The following is an 8,360-nucleotide window of genomic DNA, read 5'->3' as shown; positions in this document are numbered from 1 at the left end:
CCCCTGGTGGGCTGAGCTGGCCACACACACACACACACACACACACAATAAATAAACAAATAAAATTTAAAAAAATAAAAAACAAAAAATAAATAAATAAAAATAAAAGCTAAGCACAGTGACACATACTGTAATCCTAGGATTTAGGCTGAGGCACAATGACAAATTTGAGTCCAGCCTGGGCAACTTAGTAACAGTCTGGCTGAAGATAAGAGGCTGGAAATGTAGTTGAGTGGTGAGCATACCTATGTATTTTGGTGCTGGGGCTTGACCCCAGGGCCTCACATGCTAAGCCAGAATTCTACCACTGAGCAGCACAGCCAGAGTGTTGGTCTGTGTCAGATCAGTTCAGTTCTGTTTAGTAGGTAAGGATTTCCTAGCTCTGTATGGGAAGTTGGACCCCTGCTGGTTGAGGGAAGAGACAGAGCCCTCTAGACCCATCCTGCCAGCCTGACTACATGGCATCAGCCTTAGAGAATAGCAGGCATCCCAGCACCCCAGCTCCACAGGGCTCAAACCTTCAACACCAGCCCACCACAGCACCAGCGAGCAACTGCTCTGTTCCAGAGGGAGTGCAGGACAGCTGTGAAATGGCTGGCTAAAGAGAGCCGGGCCAGGGACCAGGCCCCCCAAGCCGGATGTACAAAGACGAGAGAAACCAGCAGGCCCAGAGCCATGGCCACTGCACTGTCGTCCTATGAAAGTCCCAGAGCAAGGCAGCCATGGGGTCCCACCTGCTGCGGGCTCCCCAGCTCCTCGGGCTCCAGAGCAGCCCTGGGGGATGCTGCCTCTGAAAGCTCCGCCGCCTCCTGCACGGCCACATCATCTTCACTCCCACCACTGAGCACTGGACTTCCTGGAGCAGTGCCTGGGCAGGAAAGAGGAGGCCAGTGAGCTCCAAGGGGGCTGCCTTGGCTGATGCCAGCGGAGCCCAAAAGGCCTCGCTCTTCGCGGCTTCATCGCTAGCACCGAGACCCTGGCAGGGGCTGATACGACCACGCAGCAGGCCTGGGCTCATCTTGTTTCTTAGCAAATATTCCTCTTTCCATGCTGCCATCTATGTCTGCCTAGAGGTGGCCCAGGAGGGCAGTCAGAGGGTGTGGCCGAGGCCCCAAGTCTATCAGCAGGGAGCACCCCCAGCCTGTCCACCCAGGGCTGCCTCCCTGGCCCCTCCTTGGTGTGCCAGTCCTTTCTCACCTGGCTTGTCCTGACAGAAGCCAAGCACAGGGACAGGACTGCTACGCCCAGAGACTTCCATCGGCTGCTCCTCAGCCCTCCTGGCATCTGAGAGAAATGGAGAGTAGACAGGGTCCCTATCTGGTACCCAGAGAGCCCCTCTAGAGGGATAGCTGAAGGCAGAGCTCCACAGGCCCCAGACCCCACACGGAAACCAGCTGTGATCTCATCAGCTGCCCATCAAGGGACAGGAAAGATGGGAGAGGGACAACTTCCACCAGAAAGCAGGCACCCGCAGAGAGAGCCCCTAAGACCTAAGCTGGCAAGCATGGGATACCTGACAGGACCACCCCCCAAAAGATCTTTGACACATTCCTTCCCGCCAAGCCTTGCATACCTAAGACCTCACCCTCTTGACTGCCTGGCATGGGGCACAGGCCAACTGGCTCCAACATGAAGGCCCCTCTAGGATTGGGGGTGCAGGTGTTCATCCTGAAGTCTTTCCGGCTGGCCAGGACCTCACCCTGACGGCTGTACTGGCAAAACACGCCTGCTGTAGACCCTTCTCAGGCAGGCCCCCCTGCTCCCTGTGGCTGGGCTCAGCACATACCTGTACAAGGGGCAGCTGTTCTTCTCTACTTCATCGGGGCCCACTAGGGCCATGGGCAGGAGGGGTATGATAAGCAGCTCCTGTGGGCCAGCCAGGGGTCAGGGCGTGAGGTGCCCAACACAAACCTCCAAACAAGACTAGATTAACAGCTGACACCCCACCACCACCACCACCACCACCACCACCAGGGCAGACACTCACGCTGGGTGCCTGGTCACTCTTCAGATCCACATTGGTCCTGGACTCGGGAAAGTCATCCAGTGACAGAAACTGTGGAAGAGGAGAGCTCACAGCGAGAACATAAGCAGGCACCTGGGGCAGGGGCCATGGGTCCACTCACCTCATCCTCTGCCTCACGTACTTCCTGGGAGTTGGAGGCCCCACCAGCCCCATCTTCCTGCACTGAAGAGAGCTGCTTGGCCCGCCTGAGAGAGAGAGCACCCATGGGCATCCACGAGGCTGCAAGGTGAAAGCCTCTGCCTTCACTCTGCCTCCAGTACTTACCTCTTGCCAGAGATGAAGTCAAGAGCCTGGCAGACCAGTGAATAGAGGTATTCCACCTGGTGACACAGGAGGCAGTGAGGACACAAGAAAGCAGAGCCATTTGAACCCTCCCAGGAGGCCCGGCCAGTCTTGCTATCCAAGTCATTCTCAGGGCAAATCAGCATTCCCATCCGAATTGTTCTACCCCCTGAAGATCTCTACTTCCCTCCTGTGTCCCCCAACTCCCCATGCAACAAACAGAGCCTCAGCTGATGGCACAACCATGTCATGGCGCACCGTGGACCTGAGCCCTCACGCCAACACCCACTGCTCTTCTGCCCATGCTGGCACCTCCTCCTCAGGTCCTTAGCTAGGCCAACCCACCCCCAAGATTCCCATTAGGCAGTGCCAACCCCATCAACGCTTAAGCCATAGTTGGCCTGCCAACATCCTTCATCTCTTAGGAGGTCTTAATGCTAAGCTAAGGGCTGGAGGGATTTTGGTTTTTGTCTTTTTTGAGACAACACATCACTACATAGGCCAGGCTGCCTTTAAACATTCGATCTTCCTGCGCATCCTCCCAAGTGCTGAGCGCTGGAGTTCTGAAGCAGTCACAGGTGAAGGACAAGGACAGCAGAGCATGTGGACAGCCACAGTAACATGACCCTTTCTTCATGGCTGTGCCATTTTTATTACTTTTGTACTTGTATTTTCTCCAGTACTTGGGATGGAACCCAGGACTTCATGCACAATAAGCAAGCACTGCCATGCTGTTTCAAACTCAAGTTTAAGTGTAAAGGAACAAGGGTTGAGGCCGGCAGCACTGGTGAAGTCACAGACAGGATGAGCACAGTCACCTGCCCTAACAGGCCCACTGTCATTCAAGTGCCAAGGCCAGCAGCCAGATGGCACCCACCTTCTTACTATAGACACAGGCTGAGCCCTGGATCAGCAAGGCTGCTTCAATGAAGTTCATTGTAGTTTTGCCTTCGTCAAAAGAAATGCAGATCTGGTCCAGCTGCAAGAAATGACGCAAGTGCAGGGAAGTTCAGGCCCGGGCTGTGCTCCCCCCTCCTAGGGAGGTTCCCTGCCCACCACTTTACCCACGGCCCTCTCTTCATTAGGCACACCCTCCACCAGCACACTTGTCCACTCTAAGCCCCAGCCACCAACACATGCCAGCAACGCCCAAGCCTACCTCTGACCATCTTTTTCTCAAAGCTTTGGGGCTGCACGTATAGCTGTCCCCTAAGGAACTGCACAGAGATCCAAATACTTGCACAATTTTTTTTTTTTGGGGGGGGGCGTAAGTACTAAAGTTTCACAACCCAGGGCCTCACGCATGCTAGGACTGATTACTGAGCTACGCCCCCAGCTCCCCAACATTTTATCTCCATACTTAACTCAGGATCTTCCCCCATGAAAAAACTGAATCCTCTCAGCAAGCAAATCTCTTAAACCCCCACGTTTTTCTGAGCTCTTTGGTTTTGCTCTTTGATGTGTCTGCCTGGTACACCTGTCCCCAGCTGTCCCTGGTAAATCTCCTGCAGGGTATCCCTTACTGCCTGGAGCCTCTTGTTACCCATCAGTGTGTTTTGTTGGGTTCTTTTCTTTTCTTATTTTGGAGACAGGGTCTTGCTATGAAGTTCAGACTGGCCCTGAACTCACTATGTAGCCCAGGCTGGCTTTGAATTCACAGCAATCCTCTTGGCTCAGCCTCCCATGTACTGGGATTACTGAGATGCGGGACCTTTCCTGGTTTGTTGCACTATTTTCATTTGTAATGGACTGTGAGCAATGCTAGGATAATACCAACCTCTAGTTCAAAGCCTGACGCTACTGTCCAGTAAATTCTGATCAACTAAAAATGAAATGATGACATCAAAGTTAAACCTGAGGGGCCGGGAAGATGGCTCAGTGGAATAAGCACTTGTCTGGCAAGTGCAGGGGCCTGAGTTCAATCCCTGGTTCCGAGGGGGGAAAAAATGTCATCCATGCAAGGGGAATTAGCAGTCAGGATATCAAACTTAGGAAAATGAGTATTACACAAATATGGCCAAATGTACTGTGTGCTAGACAGGCATATTGAGCCCAAGGGCAGATGAGGAAGATCTAGGAGGAGGTCATCAAGGAGGGGAATTTCCACTCACTCGGGAGCTCTACAGTCTACAGAAGGGTGAGGCCATGACACGGCCAGAACCTGAGAGCCAGGCCTGAAAGAAGGGGCATGAAGTCCTGCAAGCCAGGCTGAAGGGTGTGTCCTTCCCTGTGATAGATCTCAGCCCAGCCCCTCATCCACTCCAGAACATCTCATTTACTCTCACAGCTTCATGTTGGGCCTCTGTCTAGGCCCAAACCCCATGTCCAATCACCTTGGTCAGCCACTTAAGACATCATAAGCAAGATGTACAATGAACAAGTCCACACTTAACTCTAGGCAGCTCCCGATTTAGTGCCCAGAAACCCAGGGGTTTCCTTCCCTTCCCAGCCCTTGCAATTCAGGCCCAGTCAGGCCCAGCCCAGATTTGTCCCAGATTTGTGCACTAAAGGAGTTCTTCCTGTCTCTTTTTTTTTTTTTTTTTTTTTGTAGAACCAGAGATCTTCCTGTCTCTTACTCTTCTGCACTCAGTGCTGCACGAGAACCCGGATGGCACCACTCCTAGCACCCCTCTGGGAGCCCTCCACGCTCACCACCCTCCCTCTGCTCCATCCCTCAGCCAGAGGGGTCCCCTTTCAGACCCTCCAAGGCCCCAGAGCCTTCTCACACAGAACCTTTGGCCTCTCTACACGAACTTTTCTTCAGCTCAAGGATGAGGCAACTCCTTCACCACAACAAACAAATTAAGTCTGCCCATCAAACTCTTTATACAGTGCAGTGGACCTGGTCTGCCTGCCATCAGCTGTGATTCTGGGCACATCCATAACCCTGCTAGGGCCTCTTCAAATAGTTTTGGCGAGGATCAGACACTTGTGTGTGTAAAATGCACAGAGTGCTCGGCCAAGCAAGCACCAGAAGCATGAAATCAACACCCACCTGGCTGCTGCTACATCAGGGCACATGTCTCCACGACAGTAGAGTCACACCGAGGCACAGACTATTTATCTTACTTTTTAGTTGTGTTTGGCTTTTTTGTGTGTGTGTGGAACCGGGGAGTGAACTCAGACCCTTGCACTTGCAGGAAAGCACTTATTCTACTGAGCCACCTCCCTGGTCCTCGTTTGGCTGTTTTGAGACAGTTTTACTGTACAGTTCAGGCTGCCCCTGAATTAAATATATATCGGGCCAGGGAGATAGCGCAGTAGAATAAGCACCTGCCTGAATTACGTATATAGCCCAGGCTTACCCCAACTTATAGCAACTCTCCTGCCTCAGCCTCCCAAGTGCTGGGACTACAGGTGTGTATCAACACACCCAGACTCTGTTGTTTTTGAGAAATGGTCTCTATATGTGGTTAAGGCTCCCCTTGGAGCCTGGTGGTGATTCTCCTGTGTCAGCCTCCGAGTACTGGGTTTATAGCTGTACACCACAGCCCTTTCTCAAGAGTTTAATTTGTCTGGGGAGGCAGCTCAGCAGCATAAGCACCTGCTTGGGAAATGAAAGGTCCCAAGTTCAATCCCCAGTACCGCAAAACAAACAAAAAGGAAGAAGAATGTTTAATTTGGTTATCTGCACAGAAGATACTTGGTAACAAAATAAATAAATAAAAGATTCTAAGATGCATTACAAATAAAGAACATTCTGGACCACTATGGTCACTCTCACCATACTGTACTTCTTTTCCAATTTTTAATTGGCCCACATCACTCTGCAGAGCATGTTTCTGTTCCCGCCTTTAATAAAAACAAAACTTAGCTACCTTTAAAAGAAAAAAATTTTCTGGTTATAAAAGGAGTGCAAAGACAAAAGTAGCAGCCAGAACTCAGGACCTTAGGGACAGGGAGGGTTGGAAAAGCAGTCATAGGAAGCAGGTGGAGAACTGACCCAGCCAGGAAGCAGACCCCAGGCACCCCCAAGAACCCTGCTCTGTCCAGGAACCTCAGGAACCTGAATCCACAGCAGTGGCACCTCACACAGTTCTCCCCGCTTGCTCAGCAGATCATGCATCAGAGCAGAGATCGTCAATCATCAGCTTGCACACACACTTAACATTTATTCTGCATCTGCTAGGGCGCTCTCCTAAGCAGAAAGAAGAGAGCACAGACATGGTCTCTGTCCTCGCAGAATTTTCTTTCCAGGTTGAAAACAGGCCACAAACAAGTGAGGAAGTGGAAGACTGTGACAAGCACTCTAGTGTAGTTACGTGCCATGGCAGAGTTTAGGACTATTTCAGAAAAGGCTGTCACTTCAGCTACCACCTAAGGATGCAAAGAATGTGACCATAAAAAGAGTATTCCCCAGTGAGAACAAAAAGTGTGAAGATATTCAGCCAAAAATAAGATTGGGGCACTGTAGGTTGACTGTTCGAAGAACAAGGCACAAAACAGCCTATGAAAGGCCAAAAACATTCAGTGAAAAGCCAGTGAAGAGTTTGAGTTTGGGCAGTCCTTTGCCCTGACTTTAATTAGGAGACGATCACACTTGGTGCTGAGTGGAACACAAATCTATTGGGCCACAAAAGGGGGTACGGTCCACAGATGGGAAGGTTTTAAACAAACCCAGGTCTGGGCCAAAGAAAACGTAGAACAGACAAATTCACGTGATATGCTGGAAGTGTACTTAGAGAATTCACGGATGAACCCTGTCCACAGTTCAGCTCTGTTACCTATGTTCTCCACTTTGACCTTCAGTTGAACAACAGTGCCATTTACTGACATGAATAAGGTGAGGTCTGGGCAGAAAGATGAACAGCTCCTCTTTAAGTCAAATCTGAAACATTCCCATACCACATCAGGGAAGGGCAAGACAGCACCTAGCTAACAGAACAGCTTTGGAAGACAGACCTGGCTGGAAAGAGGCACAACACTGGGAGCTCATGTACAGGTGATTTTTAATGTTTTGGTCTGTTCTGAAGCACTGGGTGGCCCAGGTTGGCCTCAAACTTGCAGCAATCCTCCTGCCTCAGCCTCCTGAGGGCTGGAATTACAGCGTGCCCCACCAGGTCCCACACAAATGATATTTGCAGTCACACAAACAAGTGTGATTGTTTAAGAGAAAGAAAGTTCCATCCACCCTGAGAAGTTCAATACTTAGAACAGGAGAAAAGAGCAAGCAGTGAACAGCAAGTCACACCATCACTGTTGAAAAAGGAAGGGGGGCCGGGGAGATGGCTCAGTAGGATACGCGCTTGACTGGCAAACGCAAGGATCTGAGTTCAATCCCCGGTTCCGAACCCTCAGCGCCATAAACACTGCAAAGCTGAAGACGGCATTTCCAGGGCCCTTTGGGTTTGGTAGGATGGATGTCGCCACTGATTAAGACTAGAGAAATGTAAGCGTTCACTAGAAAAAGCCAGGCTGCGCTGGGCTGAGGAGCGGAAATGATGCGCAGGAACGAGACAGCTTCTTCCCGGGTCTAAGACCCGCGTGAAACGTGCAATAAATTCTGACAGGAACCAACATGGCCCCAGCTTGACGCCAGCCTGAAACCCGCGCGCTACAACAGCCACGCCAGGCGCTGTCCCGCTCGCCCACAGGCGACTGCACTAGCAGCTCCCACGCACCGGGCGAGGCCGATCTCCGCCGGCGGCGCGGGAGCCCGCGGAGGGCGCAGCCCGAGGACGAGCGCCCGCGCCGGGCCACGCCCCGCCGCCGCCGCGCGCCAGCCCGCCGCCTCACCTCCTCCAGGTACTCGCCCAGCTGGGCCGCCACGTCCACCTCCCAGTTCTTGGTGAGGTCGCGGATGGGCTGCAAGAGGTGAGCGAAGCGCGCCTCCACGTCCTCCATGTCAGGGAGGGGCCGGGCGGCCCGGGGCCCGCAGCGCCGGCTTCAGACAGCGCCCGCCGCGACCTCAGCCCGCCACCGGCTCTGGCGCCATTTTGCTGTTCCCGCCCAGGAAGTGCGAAAGCGGAGCGCCGCCAGCGACTCTGCGACGCGCGCAGCCCGAGGCGCCTGCGGGGCCGGGCCTCAGGGGCGGGCTTCAGGGGCAGGGCGG

The 8,360-nt window shown here is 52.7% G+C and overlaps 1 protein-coding gene across 4 annotated transcripts in view; it reads right to left on the bottom strand.

The window, feature by feature from the left end:
• The window catches only part of Ncaph2 (non-SMC condensin II complex subunit H2), an 11,339-nt gene extending 3,065 nt beyond the window's left edge, over positions 1–8,274 (bottom strand). For 2 of the 4 annotated variants that reach the window (XM_023702572.1, XM_023702573.1), the window contains exons 1-9: positions 8,045–8,274; positions 3,186–3,287; positions 2,291–2,346; positions 2,127–2,211; positions 1,988–2,056; positions 1,787–1,866; positions 1,574–1,707; positions 1,198–1,284; positions 735–868 (exon numbers count right to left, since the gene is read on the bottom strand). In XM_023702572.1, coding sequence (XP_023558340.1) covers positions 735–868; positions 1,198–1,284; positions 1,574–1,707; positions 1,787–1,866; positions 1,988–2,056; positions 2,127–2,211; positions 2,291–2,346; positions 3,186–3,287; positions 8,045–8,152 — 855 coding nt within the window. In that variant the 5' untranslated portion in view covers positions 8,153–8,274. The remainder of the gene's footprint in view (positions 1–734; positions 869–1,197; positions 1,285–1,573; positions 1,708–1,786; positions 1,867–1,987; positions 2,057–2,126; positions 2,212–2,290; positions 2,347–3,185; positions 3,288–8,044) is intronic. The other 2 variants (XM_004642427.2, XM_004642428.2) reach the window with 1 other exon arrangement.
• Positions 8,275–8,360: the final 86 nt, after the last annotated feature.

Source organism: Octodon degus, unplaced genomic scaffold (assembly GCF_000260255.1).
Source record: "Octodon degus isolate 3935 unplaced genomic scaffold, OctDeg1.0 scaffold00153, whole genome shotgun sequence".
Lineage (NCBI taxonomy): Eukaryota > Metazoa > Chordata > Mammalia > Rodentia > Octodontidae > Octodon > Octodon degus.
The sequence above is the reverse complement of the archived record's forward strand: the minus strand, read 5'-3'. Positions and strand labels throughout refer to the sequence as shown.